At 43.6% G+C, this 24,778-nt stretch overlaps 1 protein-coding gene across 1 annotated transcript in view; it reads right to left on the bottom strand.

Annotated features, from left to right (window-relative positions):
• Positions 1–24,778, bottom strand: part of LOC139392640 (plexin-B2-like) — a 186,765-nt gene that overhangs the window by 15,408 nt on the left and 146,579 nt on the right. Inside the window, exons 14-27 of the mRNA XM_071140762.1 lie at positions 24,154–24,249; positions 23,219–23,306; positions 22,036–22,199; positions 17,252–17,400; positions 16,314–16,440; positions 14,170–14,306; positions 13,754–13,942; positions 12,761–12,869; positions 9,821–10,030; positions 8,911–9,090; positions 7,052–7,188; positions 5,042–5,142; positions 1,100–1,329; positions 670–851 (exon numbers count right to left, since the gene is read on the bottom strand). Of these exons, the coding sequence (XP_070996863.1) occupies positions 670–851; positions 1,100–1,329; positions 5,042–5,142; positions 7,052–7,188; positions 8,911–9,090; positions 9,821–10,030; positions 12,761–12,869; positions 13,754–13,942; positions 14,170–14,306; positions 16,314–16,440; positions 17,252–17,400; positions 22,036–22,199; positions 23,219–23,306; positions 24,154–24,249 (2,099 nt within the window). The remainder of the gene's footprint in view (positions 1–669; positions 852–1,099; positions 1,330–5,041; positions 5,143–7,051; positions 7,189–8,910; positions 9,091–9,820; positions 10,031–12,760; positions 12,870–13,753; positions 13,943–14,169; positions 14,307–16,313; positions 16,441–17,251; positions 17,401–22,035; positions 22,200–23,218; positions 23,307–24,153; positions 24,250–24,778) is intronic.

Raw genomic sequence — 24,778 nt, 5'->3', positions numbered from 1 at the left:
CATGTTAACTACTGTCTGACCTGTACACACACAGTCAGCATGTTAACTACTGTCTGACCTGTACACACACAGTCAACATGTTAACTACTGTCTGACATGTACACACACAGTCAACATGTTAACTACTGTCTGACCTGTACACACACAGTCAACATGTTAACTACTGTCTGACCTGTACACACAGTCAACATGTTAACTACTCTCTGACCTGTACACACACAGTCAGCATGTTAACTACTGTCTGACCTGTACACACACAGTCAACATGTTAACTACTGTCTGACCTGTACACACACAGTCAACATGTTAACTACTGTCTGACCTGTACACACACAGTCAACATGTTAACTACTGTCTGACCTGTACACACACAGTCAACATGTTAACTACTGTCTGACCTGTACACACACAGTCAGCATGTTAACTACTGTCTGACCTGTACACACACAGTCAACATGTTAACTACTGTCTGACCTGTACACACAGTCAACATGTTAACTACTGTCTGACCTGTACACACAGTCAGCACGTTAACTACTGTCACCACCTGGGTTTACTAGGCACCATACCAAAACACTACGCAACAGAGAGATACTATCGAACCTTGTCCAATAACAAATGCCTGTTTTCATGAAGACAAGCCTGATTGGAAGGCAGGGTGTGTCTCACCTGCGCAGCATGAGTTTGGGGTTCTTGCTGTGCACGTATTCCTCCATCAGCTCCAGCAGCAGGCTTCTCATGATGTCTGTGTAGTACTCTAGTTTACCATGCAGAGCCACGGTCAGTAACGAGGCAAAGTAGACCCTGGACCTGGCATTAAAGTCTGGACGGCCCTCCAAGGTCTTGATGAACTGAGAACACACAGAGAACGGAACAGAGAGATGGGGTTAGCAACTCAGTATAACTCCATAGAACATCTGTAGGTACGACGGCAATACTCAAGCTGTATCTTGGCACAGGTACTTTAGACAGCCAGACAGACTAACAGACAGGCAGACAGAGCCAGACAGACAGGCAGACAGACTAACAGACAGGCAGACAGAGCCAGACAGACAGGGAGAGAAACAGTCAGTCATCTCAGCTAGCTGAGTAAACCTACATTGATGAGGAAGGTCTTAGAGTTGAGCAGGTTAGAGAACTGGTTGAGGGCCTGAGCTACGATGACCTTCCGCCCCTCGGGGATGTCCAGCTTGCCAGTGATCATGACGTCGTTGTCCCCGTCTTTAGAGGGCAGGAAGAAGACTCGGTCTGTGTAGGTCTTATAGTCCAGGAAGGGGATCCTGGCCTCACTCAGGTCATTGGTCTGGTCCTCCATCTCAATCATCAGGTCTGGAGGAAGATACAGAACACAACAAGACTAGCTCCTAGTAGAACCCAAACGCAACAACAAGACTAGCTCCTAGTAGAACCCAAACGCAACAACAAGACTAGCTCCTAGTAGAACCTGAATGCAACAACAAGACTAGCTCCTAGTAGAACCTGAATGCAACAACAAGACTAGCTCCTAGTAGAACCCAAACGCAACAACATGACTAGCTCCTAGAAGAACCCGAATGCAACAAGACTAGCTCCTAGTAGAACCCGAACGCAACAACAAGACTAGCTCCTAGTAGAACTCCAACGCAACAACAAGACTAGCTCCTAGTAGAACCCAAACGCAACAAGACTAGCTCCTAGTAGAACCCGAACGCAACAACAAGACTAGCTCCTAGTAGAACCCGAACGCAACAAGACTAGCTCCTAGTAGAACCCGAACGCAACAACAAGACTAGCTCCTAGTAGAACCCAAACGCAACAACAAGACTAGCTCCTAGTAGAACCCGAATGCAACAAGACTAGCTCCTAGTAGAACCCGAACGCAACAACAAGACTAGCTCCTAGTAGAACTCAAACGCAACAACAAGACTAGCTCCTAGTAGAACCCAAACGCAACAACAAGACTAGCTCCTAGTAGAACCTGAACGCAACAACAAGACTAGCTCCTAGTAGAACCCGAACGCAACAAGACTAGCTCCTAGTAGAACCCGAACGCAACAAGACTAGCTCCTAGTAGAACCCGAACGCAACAACAAGACTAGCTCCTAGTAGAACCCAAACGCAACAACAAGACTAGCTCCTAGTAGAACCCAAACGCAACAACAAGACTAGCTCCTAGTAGAACCCAAACGCAACAACAAGACTAGCTCCTAGTAGAACCCAAACGCAACAAGACTAGCTCCTAATAGAACCCGAACGCAACAACAAGACTAGCTCCTAGTAGAACCCGAACGCAACAACAAGACTAGCTCCTAAGAGAACCCGAACGCAACAAGACGAGCTCCTAAGAGAACCCGAACGCAACAAGACGAGCTCCTAAGAGAACCCGAACGCAACAAGACGAGCTCCTAGGAGAACCCGAACGCAACAAGACTAGCTCCTAAGAGAACCCGAACGCAACAAGACTAGCTCCTAGTAGAACCCAAATGCAACAAGACTAGCTCCTAGTAGAACCCCAACGCAACAAGACTAGCTCCTAGGAGAAACCGAACGCAACAAGACTAGCTCCTAGGAGAAACCGAACTGAACTTTAACTGACCTAAGACAGAGAATTTTTACTAGGATTAAATGTCAGGAATTGTGAAAAACTGAGTTTACATACACCTCAGCAAAATACATTTAAACTTCCAACTTCAACTGTACATATTACCTCGACTAACCGGTGGTCCAGCACATTGACTATGTACCGGTACCCCCTGTATACAGTCTCCACATCGACTCTGTACCGGTACCCCCTGTATACAGTCTCCACATCGACTCTGTACCGGTACCCCCTGTTTACAGTCTCCACATTGACTCTGTACCAGTACCCCCTGTATATAGCCTCCACATTGACTCTGTACCGGTACCCCCTGTATATAGCCTCCACATTGACTCTGTACCGGTACCCCCTGTATATAGTCTCCACATTGACTCTGTACCGGTACCCCCTGTATATAGCCTCCACATTGACTCTGTACCGGTACCCCCTGTATATAGCCTCCACATTGACTCTGTACCGGTACCCCCTGTATATAGTCTCCACATCGACCCTGTACCGGTACCCCCTGTATATAGTCTCCACATCGACCCTGTACCGGTACCCCCTGTATACAGTCTCCACATCGACTCTGTACCGGTACCCCCTGTATACAGTCTCCACATCGACTCTGTACCGGTACCCCCTGTATACAGTCTCCACATCGACTCTGTACCGGTACCCCCTGTATACAGTCTCCACATCGACTCTGTACCGGAACCCCCTGTATACAGTCTCCACATCGACTCTGTACCGGAACCCCCTGTATACAGTCTCCACATCGACTCTGTACCGGAACCCCCTGTATACAGTCTCCACATCGACTCTGTACCGGTACCCCCTGTATACAGTCTCCACATTGACTCTGTACCGGAACCCCCTGTATACAGTCTCGCTATTGTTATTTTACTGCTGCTCTTTAATTATTTGGTACTTTTATTTCTTATTCTTATTTTTTAAACTGCATTGTTGGTTAGGGGCTTGTAAGTAAGCATTTCACTGTAAGATCTACACCTGTTGTATTCGGCGCATGTGACTAATAACATTTGATTTGATAGTGTGTGTGTAATGTTATAGCAGTGTGTGTGGTGTGTGATAGTGTGTGTGTGTAATGTTATAGCAGTGTGTATGGCGTGTAATGTTATAGCAATGTGTGTGTAATGTTATAGCAGTGTGTGTGGTGTGTGATAATGTGTGTGTGTAATGTTATAGCAGTGTGTATGGTGTGTGATAGTGTGTGTGTAATGTTATAGCAGTGTGTGTGGTGTGTAATGTTATAGCAGTGTGTGTGGTGTGTGATAGTGTGTGTGTAATGTTATAGCAGTGTGTATGGTGTGTGATAGTGTGTGTGTAATGTTATAGCAGTGTGTATGGTGTGTGATAGTGTGTGTGTAATGTTATAGCAGTGTGTATGGTGTGTGATAGTGTGTGTGTAATGTTATAGCAGTGTGTATGGTGTGTGATAGTGTGTGTGTAATGTTATAGCAGTGTGTGTGGTGTGTAATGTTATAGCAGTGTGTATGGTGTGTGATAGTGTGTTTGTAATGTTATAGCAGTGTGTATGGTGTGTGATAGTGTGTGTGGTGTGTAATGTTATAGCAGTGTGTATGGTGTGTGATAGTGTGTTTGTAATGTTATAGCAGTGTGGGTTGTGCCGTGGTGGAGATCTTTGTGGGCTATACTCGGCCTCGTCTCAGGATGGTAAGTTGGTGGTTGAAGACATCCCTCTAGTGGTGTGGGGGCTGTGCTTAGGCAAAGTGGGTGGGGTTATATCCTTCCTGTTTGGCCCTGTCCGGGGGTGTCATCGGATGGGGCCACAGTGTCTCCTGACCCCTCCTGTCTCAGCCTCCAGTATTTATGCTGCAGTAGTTTATGTGTCGGGGGGCAAGGGTCAGTTTGTTATATCTGGAGTACTTCTCCTGTCCTATTCGGTGTCCTGTGTGAATTGAAGTATGCTCTCTCTAATTATCTCTTTCTTTATCTCTCTCTCTCGGAGGACCTGAGCCCTAGGACCATGCCTCAGCACTACCTGACACGATGACTCCTTGCTGTCCCCAGTCCACCTGACCGTGCTGCTGCTCCAGTTTCAACTGTTCTGCCTTACTATTATTGGACAATGCTGGTCATTTATGAACATTTGAACATCTTGGCCATGTTCTGTTATAATCTCCACCCGGCACAGCCAGAAGAGGACTGGCCACCCCACATAGCCTGGTTCCTCTCTAGGTTTCTTCCTAGGTTTTGGCCTTTCTAGGGAGTTTTTCCTAGCCACCGTGCTTCTACACCTGCATTGCTTGCTGTTTGGGGTTTTAGGCTGGGTTTCTGTACAGCACTTTGAGATATTAGCTGATGTACGAAGGGCTATATAAATAAATTTGATTTGTGGTGTGTTTTAGTGTGTGTATAATGTTATAGCAGTGTGTATGGTGTGTAATGTTATAGCAGTGTGTATGGTGTGTGATAGTGTGTGTGATAGTGTGAACATACCTGTGAATTCCTTCTTGCAGCGGTCTCTCACGCTCTCCTCCAGATGATCCAACTGGTGTTTCACTTTCTCATACTCTCTCTCTGCCTGCTGGCTCTTCCTCCTGTCACATAGGAACAGTCCATTAGACTACAGACATTAACACATAGGAAACAGTCCATTAGACTACTAACACATAGGAACAGTCTATTAGACTACTAACACATAGGAACAGTCCATTAGACTACTAACACATAGGAACAGTCTATTAGACATTAACACATAGGAACAGTCCATTAGACTACTAACACATAGGAACAGTCCATTAGACTACAGACATTAACACATAGGAAACAGTCCATTAGACTACAGACATTAACACATAGGAAACAGTCCATTAGACTACAGACATTAACACATAGGAAACAGTCCATTAGACTACAGACATTAACACATAGGAAACAGTCCATTAGACTACAGACATTAACACATAGGAAACAGTCCATTAGACTACAGACATTAACACATAGGAACAGTCCATTAGACTACAGACATTAACACATAGGAACAGTCCATTAGACTACAGACATTAACACATAGGAACAGTCCATTAGACTACAGACATTAACACATAGGAACAGTCCATTAGACTACAGACATTAACACATAGGAAACAGTCCATTAGACTACAAACATTAACACATAGGAACAGTCCATTAGACTACAGGCATTAACACATAGGAAACAGTCCATTAGACTACAGACATTAACACATAGGAACAGTCCATTAGAGTACAGACATTAACACATAGGAACAGTCCATTAGACTACAGACATTAACACATAGGAACAGTCCATTAGACTACAGACATTAACACATAGGAACAGTCCATTAGACTACTAACACATAGGAACAGTCCATTAGACTACAGACATTAACACATAGGAAACAGTCCATTAGACTACAGACATTAACACATAGGAACAGTCCATTAGACTACTAACACATAGGAACAGTCCATTAGACTACTAACACATAGGAAACAGTCCATTAGACTACTAACACATAGGAACAGTCCATTAGACTACTAACACATAGGAACAGTCCATTAGACTACTAACACATAGGAACAGTCTATTAGACATTAACACATAGGAACAGTCCATTAGACTACTAACACATAGGAACAGTCCATTAGACTACAGACATTAACACATAGGAACAGTCCATTAGACTACAGACATTAACACATAGGAACAGCCCATTAGACTACAGACATTAACACATAGGAACAGTCCATTAGACTACAGACATTAACACATAGGAACAGTCCATTAGACTACTAACACATAGGAACAGTCCATTAGACTACTAACACATAGGAACAGTCCATTAGACATTAACACATAGGAACAGTCCATTAGACTACTAACACATAGGAACTGTTCATTAGACTACTAACACATAGGAACAGTCCATTAGACTACTAACACATAGGAACAGTCCATTAGACTACTAACACATAGGAACAGTCCATTAGACTACTAACACATAGGAACAGTCCATTAGACTACTAACACATAGGAACAGTCCATTAGACTACTAACACATAGGAACAGTCCATTAGACATTAACACATAGGAACTGTTCATTAGACTACTAACACATAGGAACAGTCCATTAGACATTAACACATAGGAACAGTCCATTAGACATTAACACACAGGAACAGTTCATTAGAGTACAGACATTAACACACAGGAACAGTTCATTAGAGTACAGACATTAACACATAGGAACAGTCCATTAGACTACTAACACATAGGAACAGTCCATTAGACTACTAACACATAGGAACAGTCCATTAGACCACAGAACTGTTCCACTATGTGAATCTGTAGTTTGCACATTTGAGATTATTTAATTGGTCCTAGAGTGTAAACTCCAGACACCCATTTCACCGGGTGAACTAAAAACAATTCACCCATCAGAACTACATGAGTGGTGCTTTATGGGAAGTGTAGTTGTGTACCTGTAGCAGTAGACGGACACAGCTATGAACAGTAGCATAGGGACGATGACAGCTGGGATGATGATAGCCAAAGGAACCTCATACTTCCTCTCATAGTTCACTGAGCCCACCACCCACTCACCATTACCAAACTTGATCTGTTAGGGAGGGAGGGAGAGAAGGAAATAAAGATAGATATAGAAAGCAAGGGAATGAGAGAGATGAGGGGGAGTGTGGGAGAGAGATGGACAGAAAGAGAGAGAGAGGGACAGAAAGAGAGAGAGAGGGACAGAAAGAGAGAGAGATGGACAGAAAGAGAGAGAGATGGACAGAAAGAGAGAGAGAGGGACAGAAAGAGAGAGAGATGGACAGAAAGAGAGAGACAGAGAGAGATGGACAGAAAGAGAGAGAGATGAGGGGGAGTGTGGGAGAGAGATGGACAGAAAGAGAGAGAGATGGACAGAAAGAGAGAGAGAGGGACAGAAAGAGAGAGAGAGGGACAGAAAGAGAGAGAGATGGACAGAAAGAGAGAGACAGAGAGAGATGGACAGAAAGAGAGAGACAGAAAGAGACAGAAAGAGAGAGACAGAAAGAGACAGAAAGAGAGAGACAGAGAGAGAGATGGACAGAAAGAGAGAGAGATGGACAGAGAGAGACAGAGAGAGAGATGGACAGAAAGAGAGAGAGATGGACAGAAAGAGAGAGAGATGGACAGAAAGAGAGAGAGATGGACAGAAAGAGAGAGAGATGGACAGAAAGAGAGATGGACAGAAAGAGAGAGAGATGGACAGAAAGAGAGAGAGATGGACAGAGAGAGAGATGGACAGAGAGAGAGATGGACAGAGAGAGAGAGATGGACAGAGAGAGAGATGGACAGAGAGAGAGATGGACAGAGAGAGAGATGGACAGAGAGAGAGAGACAGAAAGAGAGACAGAAAGAGAGAGACAAAGAGAGATGGACAGAAAGAGAGAGAGAGAGATGGACAGAAAGAGAGAGACATGGACAGAAAGAGAGAGAGATGGACAGAAAGAGAGAGAGATGGACAGAAAGAGAGAGAGATGGACAGAAAGAGAGAGATGGACAGAAAGAGAGAGACAGAGAGATGGACAGAGAAAGAGAGAGAGATGGACAGAGAGAGAGATGGACAGAAAGAGAGAGAGAGATGGACAGAAAGAGAGAGAGAGATGGACAGAAAGAGAGAGAGAGAGAGATGGACAGAGAGAGAGAGAGAGAGAAAGAGAGAGATGGACAGAAAGAGAGAGAGAGAGATGGACAGAAAGAGAGAGAGAGAGATGGACAGAAAGAGAGAGAGAGATGGACAGAAAGAGAGAGAGAGATGGACAGAGAGAGAGAGAGAGAGAGAAAGAGAGAGAGAGAGATGGACAGAAAGAGAGAGAGAGATGGACAGAAAGAGAGAGAGAGATGGACAGAAAGAGAGAGAGAGATGGACAGAGAGAGAGAGAGAGAGAGAGATGGACAGAGAGAGAGAGAGAGATGGACAGAAAGAAAGTTCAAGTCAGCTAAAGGCAAATAGAAGAAAGCTAATTAGCTACAAGAGGTGTATAATTGTGGAGAGTCAGATATACATCAAGGTGTTGGTAGTGATATTTCTCTGTCAGGACTGAGTGGTCCCGGTCAGAAGACTAGGATTATTGTATGGTTGAATCAGGTGTGTTACTGCCTTGACTGAAGTGAATGCCTGCAACAGGACATTGGATTAAGTTTGGACAGCCCTGATTTAGATAGAAATGTACTGGAACACAAGCACCTATCTGAAATACATGTTGAGAGCCAGAGAGACATATCAGCTTGTCCAGTGCTAATGCCTGAAGCCTCTCTCTCTATGCCTTGGGTTTAGACAGAAGGCCAGTGTTGTCACCGTTAGGTCCAAAGGGTCAGAGCTGGTGTCTCTGCGCTGGCGTTTGGAGCGGGCTCTGGGCTGGGTGGACGGAGCTTCCAGGAACAGCTTGTCATCCTGCAGGATGGTCACCTTACAGGACGCATCTCCCACGAACGCCTGGGCTTCTTCAGCTGTCATGGCCTTGCTGAAACCACGACCCTGGGGAGAAAGAGGTGGCTGGTCGTTAACCTCTGGACTGCAGGGACATGCAATCATTTGTAAAAGCAGATATGATTATCTCAATATTGATATTAATTATATCAACATCAATGCACTATAATTGTCTTTTCTCTCCGAGGGGGACATCATAGTCACAAAGCAGAATACATTTGTTTGTTTGTTTGTTTGCCCTTTTTCTCTCCAATTTCGTGGTATTCAATTTGTAGTTACAGTCTTGTCTCATCGCTGCAACTCCCGTACGGACTCGGGAGAGGCGAAGGTCGAGAGCTGTGTGTCCTCCGAAACACAACCCAACCAAGCCGCACTGCTTCTTGACCACTTAACCTGGAAGCCAGCCGCACCAATGTGTCGGAGGAAACACCGTACACCTGGCGACCATGTCAGCGTGCACTGCGCCACAGGAGTCGCTAGTGCGCGATGAGACAAGGACATCCTACCGGCCCAAACCCTCCCCTAACCTGGACGACGCTGGGCCAATTGTGCGCCACCCCATTGGTCTCCCAGGCGCGGCCAGCTGCGACAGAGCCTGGACTCGAACCCAGAATCTCTAATGGCACAGCTAAGACCACCGTGCCACTCGGGAGGCTGAAGCAGAATAACATTTAAGCCACAATGGCCCATGGAAAATGATAAGCAAGTATTACTAGAAATAACCCAAAAACTACTAGACAGTAACCATGACAACACAACCCCATAAGAGTAGTGTTACCGTAACGATGATGATGGAGGTTTCAGTGATGATGTTCTTGGTCAGTTCATTGAAGAATGGGTCGGGGTGGTACTCAAAGGAATTCAGTTCCTCTATCACGTTGTCTAGCTGGAGGAAGGCCCTAAAGGACTGGGTCTCAGAGGACCTGTTCACCACTGGACTGTCAAACAGCAGCACAGTGTCGTTCTTATGTACGGCATACTGGATGAACTGGAGAGGAGGGCAGAGAGAGATAGAATAGAGAGAGAGAGAGAGAGAGAAAGATATTTCATTCCTGGCAGGACACTGTGTCTGTGTTTAGTCTCACAGAGAAGTCTGTAGTCACAGACAAAAACATACAACTCACTGTTGACATGCTAGCTACCTGCCACGGATAATATCACAGCTAGAGTACTGTACACTAGGACATGCTAGCTACCTGCCATGGATAATACCACAGCTAGAGTACTGTACACTAGGACATGCTAGCTACCTGCCATGGATAATACCACAGCTAGAGTACTGTACACTAGGACATGCTAGCTACCTGCCACGGATAATACCACAGCTAGAGTACTGTACACTAGGACATGCTAGCTACCTGCCACGGATAATACCACAGCTAGAGTACTGTACACTAGGACATGCTAGCTACCTGCCATGGATATTATCACAGCTAGAGTACTGGACACTAGGACATGCTAGATACCTGCGATGGATAATACCACAGCTAGAGTACTGTACACTAGGACATGCTAGCGACCTGCCATGGATAATACCACAGCTAGAGTACTGTACACTAGGACATGCTAGCTACCTGCCATGGATAATACCACAGCTAGAGTCCTGTACACTAGGACATGCTAGCTACCTGCCATGGATAATACCACAGCTAGAGTACTGTACACTAGGACATGCTAGCTACCTGCCACGGATAATACCACAGCTAGAGTACTGTACACTAGGACATGCTAGCTACCTGCCATGGATATTATCACAGCTAGAGTACTGGACACTAGGACATGCTAGCTACCTGCCATGGATAATACCACAGCTAGAGTACTGTACACTAGGACATGCTAGCTACCTGCCATGGATAATACCACAGCTAGAGTACTGTACACTAGAACATGCTAGCTACCTGCCACGGATAATACCACAGCTAGAGTACTGTACACTAGGACATGCTAGCTACCTGCCATGGATATTATCACAGCTAGAGTACTGTACACTAGGACATGCTAGCTACCTGCCATGGATATTATCACAGCTAGAGTACTGGACACTAGGACATGCTAGCTACCTGCCATGGATAATACCACAGCTAGAGTACTGTACACTAGGACATGCTAGCTACCTGCCACGGATAATACCACAGCTAGAGTACTGTACACTAGGACATGCTAGCTACCTGCCATGGATATTATCACAGCTAGAGTACTGTACACTAGGACATGCTAGCTACCTGCCATGGATAATACCACAGCTAGAGTACTGTACACTAGGACATGCTAGCTACCTGCCATGGATAATATCACAGCTAGAGTACTGTACACTAGAGGGATTAGAATACACTACTGGCAGGAAACAGAGAACTTGTGGAATGGTATACTAACCTCAATGGGAGTGGACTCTAGAATGGATAGCATGTAATGTATTGTATAATAGGAGTGGACTCTAGAATGATAACATTAGGTGTATTGTATAATAGGAGTGGACTCTAGAATGGTAACATGTAATGTATTGTATAATAGGAGTGGAATCTAGAATGGATAACATGTAATGTATTGTATAATAGGAGTGGACTCTAGAATGATAACATTAGGTGTATTGTATAATAGGAGTGGACTCTAGAATGATAACATTAGGTGTATTGTATAATAGGAGTGGACTCTAGAATGATAACATGTAATGTATTGTATAATAGGAGTGGACTCTAGAATGATAACAGGTGTATTATATAATAGGAGTGGACTCTAGAATGATAACAGGTGTATTGTATAATAGGAGTGGACTCTAGAATGATAACATTAGGTGTATTGTATAATAGGAGTGGACTCTAGAATGATAACATTAGGTGTATTGTATAATAGGAGTGGACTCTAGAATGATAACATGTAATGTATTGTATAATAGGAGTGGACTCTAGAATGATAACAGGTGTATTGTATAATAGGAGTGGACTCTAGAATGATAACATTAGGTGTATTGTATAATAGGAGTGGACTCTAGAATGGTAACATGTAATGTATTGTATAATAAGAGTGGAATCTAGAATGGATAACATGTAATGTATTGTATAATAGGAGTGGACTCTAGAATGATAACATTAGGTGTATTGTATAATAGGAGTGGACTCTAGAATGATAACATTAGGTGTATTGTATAATAGGAGTGGACTCTAGAATGATAACATGTAATGTATTGTATAATAGGAGTGGACTCTAGAATGATAACAGGTGTATTATATAATAGGAGTGGACTCTAGAATGACAACAGGTGTATTGTATAATAGGAGTGGACTCTAGAATGATAACATTAGGTGTATTGTATAATAAGAGTGGACTCTAGAATGATAACATTAGGTGTATTGTATAATAGGAGTGGACTCTAGAATGATAACATGTAATGTATTGTATAATAGGAGTGGACTCTAGAATGATAACATTAGGTGTATTGTATAATAGGAGTGGACTCTAGAACGATAACATTAGGTGTATTGTATAATAGGAGTGGACTCTAGAATGATAACAGGTGTATTGTATAATAGGAGTGGACTCTAGAATGATAACATTAGGTGTATTGTATAATAGGAGTGGACTCTAGAATGATAACATTAGGTGTATTGTATAATAGGAGTGGACTCTAGAATGATACCATTAGGTGTATTGTATAATAGGAGTGGACTCTAGAATGATAACATTATGTGTATTGTAATAGTAGTGAGTAGTGTGTACTGACCTCAACGGGAGGGGACTGAGAGAAGTCATCAGCAGATGGCAGCACCTTCATGGTGGCTCTCTGGATGAGGTCAAAACCACTGCCCACACACACGATCCTCCTGCCTCCACTGAAACACCAGACAACACACACGTCAGCTCTCAATACAACACACACGATCCTCCTGCCTCCACTGATGTTCAACCTTCCTAACTTCTCCCATGTCAGCCCCCTGATGTTCAACCTTCCTAACTTCTCCCATGTCAGCCCCCTGATGTTCAACCTTCCTAACTTCTCCCATGTCAGCCCCCTGATGTTCAACCTTCCTAACTTCTCCCATGTCAGCCCGCTCCTCAACACACTGCACTGGCTTCCAGTCAAAGCTGAATCCACCACAAGACCCTGGTACTTACCTACGGAGCAGCAAGAGGACCTGACCCTCCCTACCTTCAGGCAATGTTCAAACCCTACTCTGTTCTGCCACCTCTGGTCTCTTGGCTCTCCTACCCTTTTTATTTAACTAGGCAAGTCAGTTAAGAACAAATTCTCATTTTCAATGACGGCCTAGGAACAGTGGGTTAACTGCCTTGTTCAGGGGCAGAACGACAGGTTTTTACCTTGTCAGCTCGCGGATTCAATCTTGCAACCTCCCGGTTACTTGTCCAACGCTCTAACCACTAGGCTACCTGCCGTCCCATGTGGTTGTCTCACCTAGCCATCTCAAGATGACGGCACTAACTATGCGGCTCTGGATAAGAACGCCTGCTAAATGACTAACATGTAATCCTCCTGCCTCCACTGAAACACTAGACGACGACACCATATATCAGGGTCATGTTAGGAAGCACAAAACAGGAGAAACCTCTTGAAACGTTTTGAAAGAGGGAGACACGCTCTGAATGTGTCCAATAAGATTTAATTATCCACTTCAAACTGTTTTGCATTCAACTCAAGCTTGGCTTAAAGAGGCGCTTTGACTTCCACCCTCTCTGGGGCACTGTGGACTCCACTCACCATACGAAGCTGGTCTTGGGGCTGTAGTCCGTGAGTTTGGGGTTCTCGGAGTACTGGAAGTTAAAGGTGACGGGGACGTCCTTGGTGGTGCTCTTCCCATACCTCACCGAGACTCTCAGGGACTCCAATGGAACCTTTTGTCCCTTGTATACACCTGTCTCACAGGTGATCTCACTGCCAAACGACAACCTGAGGGAGAAACGGGGACAGAGAGCATCATGGGAAAGGTCAAACAGGGGTCGTAGTGTTGAGGGGAGAGAAGGTCATCTCAAAGGAACAAGTCAAACACAATTACTGTATGGCTAATATATTTCAGAGGTCGGCCTTGAGAGAAGAAGTGAATAGGACATGACTCAGGCAACCTGTCCAGACAGCAACCTGCAGGGGTTGGAAGACTCAAGTATGATCATCCTTACACTTCACAGGGCGTTCCCCCCACGGTGACAATGACATCATTCTTGTTTGCCGTATCCAGGTGTTTCCCAGAGATAGTGATGACTGTTCCACCGGCCACAGGGCCCTTCAGGGGGGAAACTTTCTCAGGGATGGGGTCCTGGAGGGGATAAGAGATGAGACATCAGTGATAAGGTAACATACTTAGGTCCTGGACGTTTTCTTGACTGCATGACCTGACAAGGAAAAACTCCACTTCATGATTGTGTCCCACTTGTTGTTGATTCTTCACAAACAAACACAGTTTTATTTCTTTATGTTTGAAGCCTGAAATGTGGCATAAGGTCGCAAAGTTCAAGTGGGCCGAATACTTTCGCAAGGCACTGTATATGGTTATTTAGCAGATGTTTTCATCCAAAGTGTTTTACAGTTAACAACCCAGAGCCCACTGTCCAACAACCCAGAGCCCACTGTCCAACAACCCAGAGCCCACTGTCCAACAACCCAGAGCCCACTGTCCAACAACCCAGAGCCCACTGTCCAACAACCCAGAGCCCACTGTCCAACAACCCAGAGCCCACTGTCTAACAACACAGAGCCCACTGTCCAACAATCCAGAGCCCACTGTCCAACAATCCAGAGCCCACTGTCCAACAATCCAGAGCCCACTGTCCAACAACCCAGAGCCCACTGTCTAACAACCCAGAGCCCACTGTCTAACAACCCAGAGCCCACTGGGACCACCAGTTAGACCCCATGTCACGTCCCATTACCCTTCACTGGTTTATCACCACAACACAGCTACCGAACACCACTTAGTATTTTATCACCACAATAGCAGCTACTGAACACCACTTAGTACTTTATCACCACAACGCAGCTACTGAACACCACTTTATCACCACAACACAGCTACTGAACACCACTTAGTACTTTATCACCACAACACAGCTACTGAATACCACAACACAGCTACTGAACACCACTTAGTACTTTATCACCACAACACAACTACTGAACACCACAACACAACTACTGAACACCACAACACAGCTACTGAACACCACAACACAGCTACTGAACATCACTTAGTACTTTATCACCATAACACAGCTACTGAACAACACAACACAGCTACTGAACACCACTTTATCACCACAGCACAGCTACTGAACACCACTTAGTACTTTAGCACCACAACACAGCTACTGAACACCACTTTATCACCACAACACAGCTACTGAACACCACTTAGTACTTTATCACCACAACACAGCTACTGAACACCACTTAGTACTGTTTGATGAGAAAATACAGTACTAAGTGTTGCGAGTAGACAGCCAGATCTGGAGCAGACCAACTTAAAACGACGGAGAGACAGAGACGGAGAGAGCGCAAACGAGAGCGAGAGAGCAAACGAGAGCGAGAGAGAGAGCAAAATAATGTTATGTTCCCTAGAAAATCTGAGGCTTTGATCAAATCTATAAGAAGGATAAGTAGCTCAGTACATTCTCATGGGGACATTGTTATTTTGGCAGAAACAAACAAACAAGAAAATACGAACCCCAAAATAAATTAGTGTAAATATTTACCATGAAGTGAAATAGGCTCCCATTATAGATGTGTTTTTAAGTCAATCATTATACTCGTTAAATTCCCCTGTTAAATTCTGTTTCCTTACAACAGATGCTATTCTGAATTCTAAGAGCATCTCCTAAGAACAAAGTACATTGATGAACGTGGAGAAGTAAAACCAGCAGAGAGAGACTAACATAGTGGCTGTATGAGCAGAGCTTTAACCACACTAAGAGCCATGTACAGTATGACACATCAGATCACTCCTGCAGTGTGACTCTTACAACAGTTAGGATTCATGTTGGGGTAAAGAATGGCCCTGTAGCTGTATGAAATGTCAGATCACTCCTGCACAGTGTGACTCTTACAACAGTTAGGATTCATGTTGGGGTAAAGAATGGCCCTGTAGCTGTATGACACATCAGATCACTCCTGCACAGTGTGACTCTTACAACAGTTAGGATTCATGTTGGGGTAAAGAATGGCCCTGTAGCTGTATGAAATGTCAGATCACTCCTGCACAGTGTGACTCTTACAACAGTTAGGATTCATGTTGGGGTAAAGAATGGCCCTGTAGATGTATGAAACGTACCCTGTAGGTGAAGAGGACCTCTGAACGTCCTCTCCTGCCCCCCTCCACCTCCACCTCCACTACCCCCTGGTTGATGGGACCTGGGAGGTCCACTGAAGACCGGACCGGACCGATCTCACACACAACACTGGAGAAGACACAGAACAGCTGGAGTAAGACAAAGGCCCGGTTTCTCCACCACACACACAAGCAGACATACTGTACATCGAAATGTTGTGTAATGAAATATGTTATTCGCTGGACATAAAAGTGCATTAGAGGCAGGGCCGGTCCTTGCCGTTCTGGCGAGACCAAAAATGCCACCCCCCCCCCCCCCCCCCTTCACAAACCGAGAATAGTCCCAGTAAGCAAAATTATGTTGAAAAGACATCTAAAATATGTATTTTCTAGACGTTTAAATTGGGTTCATTTTCGGTTGTGAATTAAAGTTGACAAGACGTACAGTAGTTTGGACACCTACTGTACTCATTCAAGGGTTTTTCTTTATCTATTATTTTCTACATTGTAGAATTATGGTGAAGACATCAAAACTGGGAAATAACACATATGGAATCATGTAGGAACCAAAACACATATGGAATCATGTAGGAACCAAAACACATATGGAATCATGTAGGAACCAAAACACATATGGAATCATGTAGGAACCAAAACACATATGGAATCATGTAGGAACCAAAACACATATGGAATCATGTAGGAACCAAAACACATATGGAATCATGTAGGAACCAAAACATGTGTTAATCAAAATGCATGTTATATTTGAGATTGTTAAAAAGTCGCCACCCTTTGCCTTGACGACAGCTCTGCACAATCTTGCCAACTTGTCAAAAATGGACAGAAACAAACTTGAAACCACTGATCTTGACAACGGGATGAAACCCCTGGACAACAGCTGTGATGATTCATTTTACCCCGCCCCTCCCCCACTATACCTGGTGGAGACAGAGTATCTGTCCCCCTGGTGAACACAGTCCACTCCAGCCACCGTCACCTTCTTAATGTCCTCCTTCTTTATGCCCAGGTTAGACCCTTTAATGGTCACCACTATCCCACCGTTCAGAGGCCCGAAACGAGGGATGATCTGTGGGGAAGAGAGAGAGAGAGAGGGGATGATTTAGATGAGTGGTCACCACTATCCCACCGTTCAGAGGCCCGAAACGAGGGATGATCTGTGGGGAAGAGAGAGAGAGGGGGGATGATTTAGATGAGTGGTCACCACTATCCCACCGTTCAGAGGCCCGAAACGAGGGATGATCTGTGGGGAAGAGAGAGAGAGAGAGGGGATGATTTAGATGAGTGGTCACCACTATCCCACCGTTCAGAGGCCCGAAACGAGGGATGATCTGTGGGGAAGAGAGAGAGAGGGGATGATTTAGATGAGTGGTCACCACTATCCCACCGTTCAGAGGCCCGAAACGAGGGATGATCTGTGGGGAAGAGAGAGAGAGAGGGGGGATGATTTAGATGAGTGGTCACCACTATCCCACCGTTCAGAGGCCCGAAACGAGGGATGATCTGTGGGGAAGAGAGAGAGAGGGGATGATTTAGATGAGTGGTAACCACTATCCCACCGTTCAGAGGCCCGAAACGAGGGATGATCTGTGGGGAAGAGAGAGAGAGAGAGGGGATGATTTAGATGAGTGGTCACCACTATCCCACCGTTCAGAGGCCCGAAACGAGGGATGATCTGTGGGGAAGAGAGAGAGAGGGGATGATTTAGATGAGTGTGGTAGATTAATATAGAATATAATGGTCAGTGCCATCAGTGTGTATATAGTAGAATGGTCCTTACAGTAGTAGATCAGTGTGTATATAGTAGAACAGTCGTTACAGTAGTAGATCAGTGTGTATATAGTAGAACAGTCTTTACAGTAGTAGTTCAGGGTGTATATAGTAGAACAGTCTTTACAGTAGTAGATCAGTGTGTATATAGTAGAACAGTCTTTACAGTAGTAGATCAGTGTGTATATAGTAGAACGGTCCTTACAGTAGTAGATCAGTGTGTATATAGTAGAACAGTCTTTACAGTAGTAGATCAGTGTGTATATAGTAGAACAGTCATTACAGTAGTATTTCAGTGTGTATATAGTAGAACAGTCTTTACAGTAGTAGATCAGTGTGTATATAGTAGAACAGTCGTTACAGTAGTAGTTCAGTGTGTATATAGTAGAACAGTCATTACAGTAGTAGTTCAGTGTGTATATAGTAGTAGTTCAGTGTGTATATAGTAGAACAGTCGTTACAGTAGTAGATCAGTGTGTATATAGTAGAACAGTCGTTACAGTAGTAGTTCAGTGTGTATATAGTAGAACAGTCATTACAGTAGTAGTTCAGTGTGTATATAGTAGTAGTTCAGTGTGTATATAGTAGAGCAGTCGTTACAGTAGTAGTTCAGGGTGTATATAGTAGAACAGTCTTTACAGTAGTAGATCAGTGTGTATATAGTAGAACAGTCGTTACAGTAGTAGTTTAGTGTGTATATAGTAGAACAGTCATTACAGTAGTAGATCAGTGTGTATATAGTAGAACAGTCGTTACAGTAGTAGTTCAGTGTGTATATAGTAGAACAGTCATTACAGTAGTAGTTCAGTGTGTATATAGTAGTAGTTCAGTGGGTATATAGTAGTAGTTCAGTGTGTATATAGTAGTAGTTCAGTGTGTATATAGTAGAACAGTCGTTACAGTAGTAGATCAGTGTGTATATAGTAGAACAGTCGTTACAGTAGTAGTTCAGTGTGTATATAGTAGAACAGTCATTACAGTAGTAGTTCAGTGTGTATATAGTAGTAGTTCAGTGTGTATATAGTAGTAGTTCAGTGTGTATATAGTAGTAGTTCAGTGTGTATATAGTAGTAGTTCAGTGTGTATATAGTAGTAGTTCAGTGTGTATATAGTAGTAGTTCAGTGTGTATATAGTAGAACAGTCGTTACAGTAGTAGTTCAGTGTGTATATAGTAGTAGTTCAGTGTGTATATAGTAGAACAGTCATTACAGTAGTAGATCAGTGTGTATATAGTAGAACGGTCGTTACAGTAGTAGTTCTGTGTGTATATAGAACAGTCGTTACAGTAGTAGTTCAGTGTGTATATAGTAGAACAGTCGTTACAGTAGTAGTTCAGTGTGTATATAGTAGAACAGTCGTTACAGTAGTAGTTCAGTGTGTATATAGTAGAACAGTCTTTACAGTAGTAGTTCAGTGTGTATATAGTAGTAGTTCAGTGTGTATATAGTAGAACAGTCGTTACAGTAGTAGTTCAGTGTGTATATAGTAGTAGTTCAGTGTGTATATAGTAGAACAGTCGTTACAGTAGTAGATCAGTGTGTATATAGTAGAACAGTCTTTACAGTAGTAGATCAGTGTGTATATAGTAGAACAGTTGTTACAGTAGTAGTTCAGTGTGTATATAGTAGTAGTTCAGTGTGTATATAGTAGAACAGTCATTACAGTAGTAGATCAGTGTGTATATAGTAGAACGGTCGTTACAGTAGTAGTTCTGTGTGTATATAGTAGAACAGTCATTACAGTAGTAGTTCAGTGTGTATATAGTAGAACAGTCTTTACAGTAGTAGATCAGTGTGTATATAGTAGAACAGTCGTTACAGTAGTAGTTCAGTGTGTATATAGTAGAACAGTCATTACAGTAGTAGTTCAGTGTGTATATAGTAGAACAGTCTTTACAGTAGTAGATCAGTGTGTATATAGTAGAACAGTCGTTACAGTAGTAGTTCAGTGTGTATATAGTAGAACAGTCGTTACAGTAGTAGATCAGTGTGTATATAATAGTAGTTCAGTGTGTATATAATAGTAGTTCAGTGTGTATATAGTAGTAGTTCAGTGTGTATATAGTAGAACAGTCGTTACAGTAGTAGATCAGTGTGTATATAGTAGTAGTTCAGTGTGTATATAGTAGAACAGTCGTTACAGTAGTAGATCAGTGTGTATATAGTAGTAGTTCAATGTGTATATAGTAGAAGAGTCGTTACAGTAGTAGATCAGTGTGTATATAGTAGTAGTTCAGTGTGTATATAGTAGAACAGTCTTTACAGTAGTAGATCAGTGTGTATATAGTAGAACAGTCGTTACAGTAGTAGATCAGTGTGTATATAGTAGAACAGTCATTACAGTAGTAGATCAGTGTGTATATAGTAGAACAGTCTTTACAGTAGTAGATCAGTGTGTATATAGTAGAACAGTCGTTACAGTAGTAGTTCAGTGTGTATATAATAGTAGTTCAGTGTGTATATAGTAGAACAGTCTTTACAGTAGTAGATCAGTGTGTATATAGTAGAACAGTCGTTACAGTAGTAGATCAGTGTGTATATAGTAGAACAGTTGTTACAGTAGTAGTTCAGTGTAGGGGTCGACCGATTAATCTGCATGGCCGATTTCAAGTTATACAATCGGCATTTTGGACACCGATCATGGCCGATTACATTGCATTCCACGAGGAGACTGCGTGGCAGACTGACCACCTGTTATGCGAGTGCAGCAAGGAGCCAAGGTAAGTTGCTAGCTAGCATTAAACTTATTTTATAAAAAAACATCTTAACATAATCACTAGTTAACTACACATGGTTGATGATATTACTAGTTTATCTAGCTTGTCCTGCATTGCATATAATCGATGCGGTGCCTGTTAATTTATCATCAAATCACAGCCTACTTCGCCAAACGGGTGATTTAACAAGCGTATTCGCGAAAAAAGCACTGTCGTTGCACCAATGTATCTAACCATGAACATCAATGCCTTTCTTAAAATCAATACACAAGTACATTTTTTAAACATGCATATTTAGTTAATATTGCCTGCTTACATTATTTCATTTTAACTAGGGAAATTGTGTCACTTCTCTTACGTTCTGTGCAAGCAGAGTCAGGGTATATGCAGCAGTTTGGGCCGCCTGGCTCGTTGTGAACTGTGTCAAGACCATTTCTTCCTAACAAAGACCGTAATTATTTTGCCAGAATTTTACATAATTATGATTTAACATTGAAGGTTGTGCGTTTGATAAAATACGGAACGGTTCCGTATTTCACTGAAAAAATAAAAGTTTTGTTTTTTAAATGATTGTTTCCGGATTTGACCATATTAATGCCATTAGGCTCGTATTTCTGTGTGTTATTATGTTATAATTAAGTCTATGATTTGATATTGGATAGAGAAGTCTGACTGAGCGGTGGTAGGCAGCAGCAGGCTTGTAGGCATTCCATTCAAACAGCCCTTTCCTGCGGTTGCCAGCAGCTCTTCACAATGCTTCAAGCATTGCGCTGTTTATGACTTCAAGCCTATCAACTCCCGAGATTAGGCTGGCAATACTATAGTGCCTATAAGAACATCCAATAGTCAAAGGTATATGAAATACAAATGGTATAGAGGGAAATAGTCCTTTAATAACTACAACCTAAAACGTCTTACCTGGGAATATTGAAGACTCATGTTAAAAGGAACCACCAGCTTTCATATGTTCTCATGTTCTGAGCAAGGAACTTAAACGTTAGCTTTTTTACATGGCACATATTGCACTTTTACTTTCTTCTCCAACACTTTGTTTTTGCATTATTTAAACCAAATTGAACATGGGAAAGTTGAGGAGGACAGCATGTGTAAGCGAAGAGTAAGACAGTGACAGCTAAAGGGAAGAAGACAGGAAGGAAGAGTGCACCAGACAGAGGAGAACACCTCTAGTGATAATCAGAGACAGAGACTGTTCTCACCTCAGTGATCTTGGGGTTGGGGCACTGCGCTGGTTCCTGGGACCGGCACAATTCTCTGTACACACAGGACCTCATGTTGGCACACCACACACAGCTGTATTTGGGGTCAGCATTTTTACACAGGCTGCAGTCCTCACGACCCAGAGAACAGTTATACAACACCACTAAGAGATGGAGAGGAGAGGAAGAGGGAGAGAAGGAGGATAGAGTGAGAGGAGAGAGAGGAGATGGAAGAATAGGAGAGAGGAAGGGGAGAGGAGGAGGATAGAGAGAGAGGAGAAGGTAGAATGGGAGAGAGGAGGAGGGGGAGAGTGAAGAGGGTATAATGGAGAGAGGAGGAGGGAGAGTAGGTACAGAAGAGCAGGGGAGAGGTGGAGGATAGAGTGAGAGGAGAGAGAGGAGAAGGCAGAATGGGAGAGAGGAGGAGGGGAGAGAGAAGAGGGTAGAATGGAGAGAAAAGGGAGAGTAGGTAGAGAGGAGCAGGGGGAGAGGTGGAGGATAGAGAGAGGAGAGAGAGGAGAGGGTAGAATGGGAGAGAGGATGGGGGAGAGAGAAGAGGGTAGAATGGGAGAGAGGAGGATTGAGAATATATAGAGACGAGAAGGGGAGAGGGGAGAGGGTAGAATAGGAGAGAGGAGGGGGGAGAGAGAAGAGGGTAGAATGGGAGAGAGGAGGAGGGAGAGTAGGTAGAGAAGAGCAGGGGAGGGGTTGAGAGAAGGGGAAAGAGATCAAACAACGACTCCATACCAATAACCCACCAGTCTGTACAGGGTTCACATACCGTATGAATAATAATAATGGCTGAATATTAAACATGTCCAATCCAACGCAGGTCCATTAAGGTGAAAGAGTTGAAATGGATCAACAGTTTGAGCAGAATATTGGCTGGCTGTATTGGCTGGCTGTATTTTATTTATTTTACCTTTATTTAACTAGGCAAGTCAGTTAAGAACAAATTCTTATTTTCAATGACTGCCTAGGAACAGTGGGTTAACTGCCTGTTCAGGGGCAGAAAGACAGATTTGTACCTTGTCAGCTCGGGGATTTGAACTTGCAACCTTCCGGTTATTAGTCCAACGCTCTAACCACTAGGCTACCCTGCCGCCCAAACAGACAGTTGTTTGAACAGTGCATTGAACAGCAGCGCTGCATCAACTCCAGTGTGTCAGACGGTCTGACTCACCAGTCAGAGTGCTGTCAATCTTCTTCTCTGTGTCTCGGTCTTTGATGTGGAAGGACACATTGACCTCCTGCTCCTTGTCGTAGGCAAACTAACACACAGGATAACAGAGAAAACTGACGTCTGAGTTACTGAGGGCCAGAGACATGTCAAAACACACTTCCTGGCTCGCTCTTTTTCTCACTCACACAGGACCCCCCCACCACACACACACACACACACACACACACACCAACACACACACACATACCAAGGTTTCTGTTAGCTGGTTATAGCTGGCTTTTGGACCATTAAAAATCTGACCCAGAGTCTGTTTGGAATAGGCAATTTCTTTCTTGCACAGAATCACAAGCTGACCAATAGGTCAACTGTTCTATTATGGGGGATATTAGATTGACAGGCTGGTGATTCTGCTGTTCTTTACTCGTCTTGTTGTCTGAGGAAAAGTCGGCGTGGACAGTTATTCTATCACCTTCAACGTGAGCATCGTTGCATGTTCTGTTACGATGAAGTACCATTATGTAAATGTTATTTCTGTCATTCTGAGCACCGTGGGTGGACGCCCTAATCAGGTTACCACCCTAACCCTAACCACCCAATGCATATGGGTCCAGAAAACTTCTCAAACGTCTTAAATTATAATACTTCCTGTCAAATATCCAGCACCACATTTTCCTAACAAAAACACTGACATGCACGCATGTACACACAATCTGCACACAACATAGCTTTTAACTCCATACTGGCAGCCTCTCAAACTCAGTATGAAAACAGATGGGTGGAGAGACAGAGAGAGAGACAGAGAGAGAGACAGAGAGGGTTAGAGTACTGGCTGGAGGTGAATGTCTTTGGGACTGAGGGAAAAGACTTGTACTGCTCATGTGGGGCGCTGGGATGTAAAACCTGTGTTGTCTCAACTAGAGGTGGATATTACTGACCTCATAACCCTTGAAGTTGAACTTTAACCCCTCATTAAAGGTGAACTCTTCCTCCGTGTGTTTCATGAGCTCCGTGCCAATTTTAAACGTGTGATCCTGGAGAGAGAGAGAGAGACAGACACAGGACAAGAGAGAGAGACAGAGACACACACAAGACAAGAGAGAGACAGAGACACACACAGGACGAGAGAGAGAGAGACAGAGATGCACACAGGACAAGAGATGCACACAGGACAGAGATGCACACAGGACAGAGATGCACACAGGACAGAGATGCACACAGGACAGAGATGCACACAGGACAGAGATGCACACAGGACAGAGATGCACACAGGACAGAGATGCACACAGGACAGAGATGCACACAGGACAGAGATGCACACAGGACAGAGATGCACACAGGACAGAGATACACACAGGACAAGAGATCATGTATATTAGAATGAGTAGAAGTCAGTCAGGCAGTCAGGCACAACGAACCATATTAGATAAACAGTACTGTACATGATCTAATAGTGAATGAGGAAGAAAAGAGGATGTACTCTCATTAGAGGAACAGCCAAGTTAATCATCAATGATAGACGATGACTAAATAGAGGTGTCTGAAATGTCATCTTAGTCCCTA

Source organism: Oncorhynchus clarkii, chromosome 33 (assembly GCF_045791955.1).
Source record: "Oncorhynchus clarkii lewisi isolate Uvic-CL-2024 chromosome 33, UVic_Ocla_1.0, whole genome shotgun sequence".
Classification (NCBI taxonomy): Eukaryota; Metazoa; Chordata; class Actinopteri; order Salmoniformes; family Salmonidae; genus Oncorhynchus; species Oncorhynchus clarkii.
This window is presented reverse-complemented; position numbering and strand designations above follow the sequence as displayed.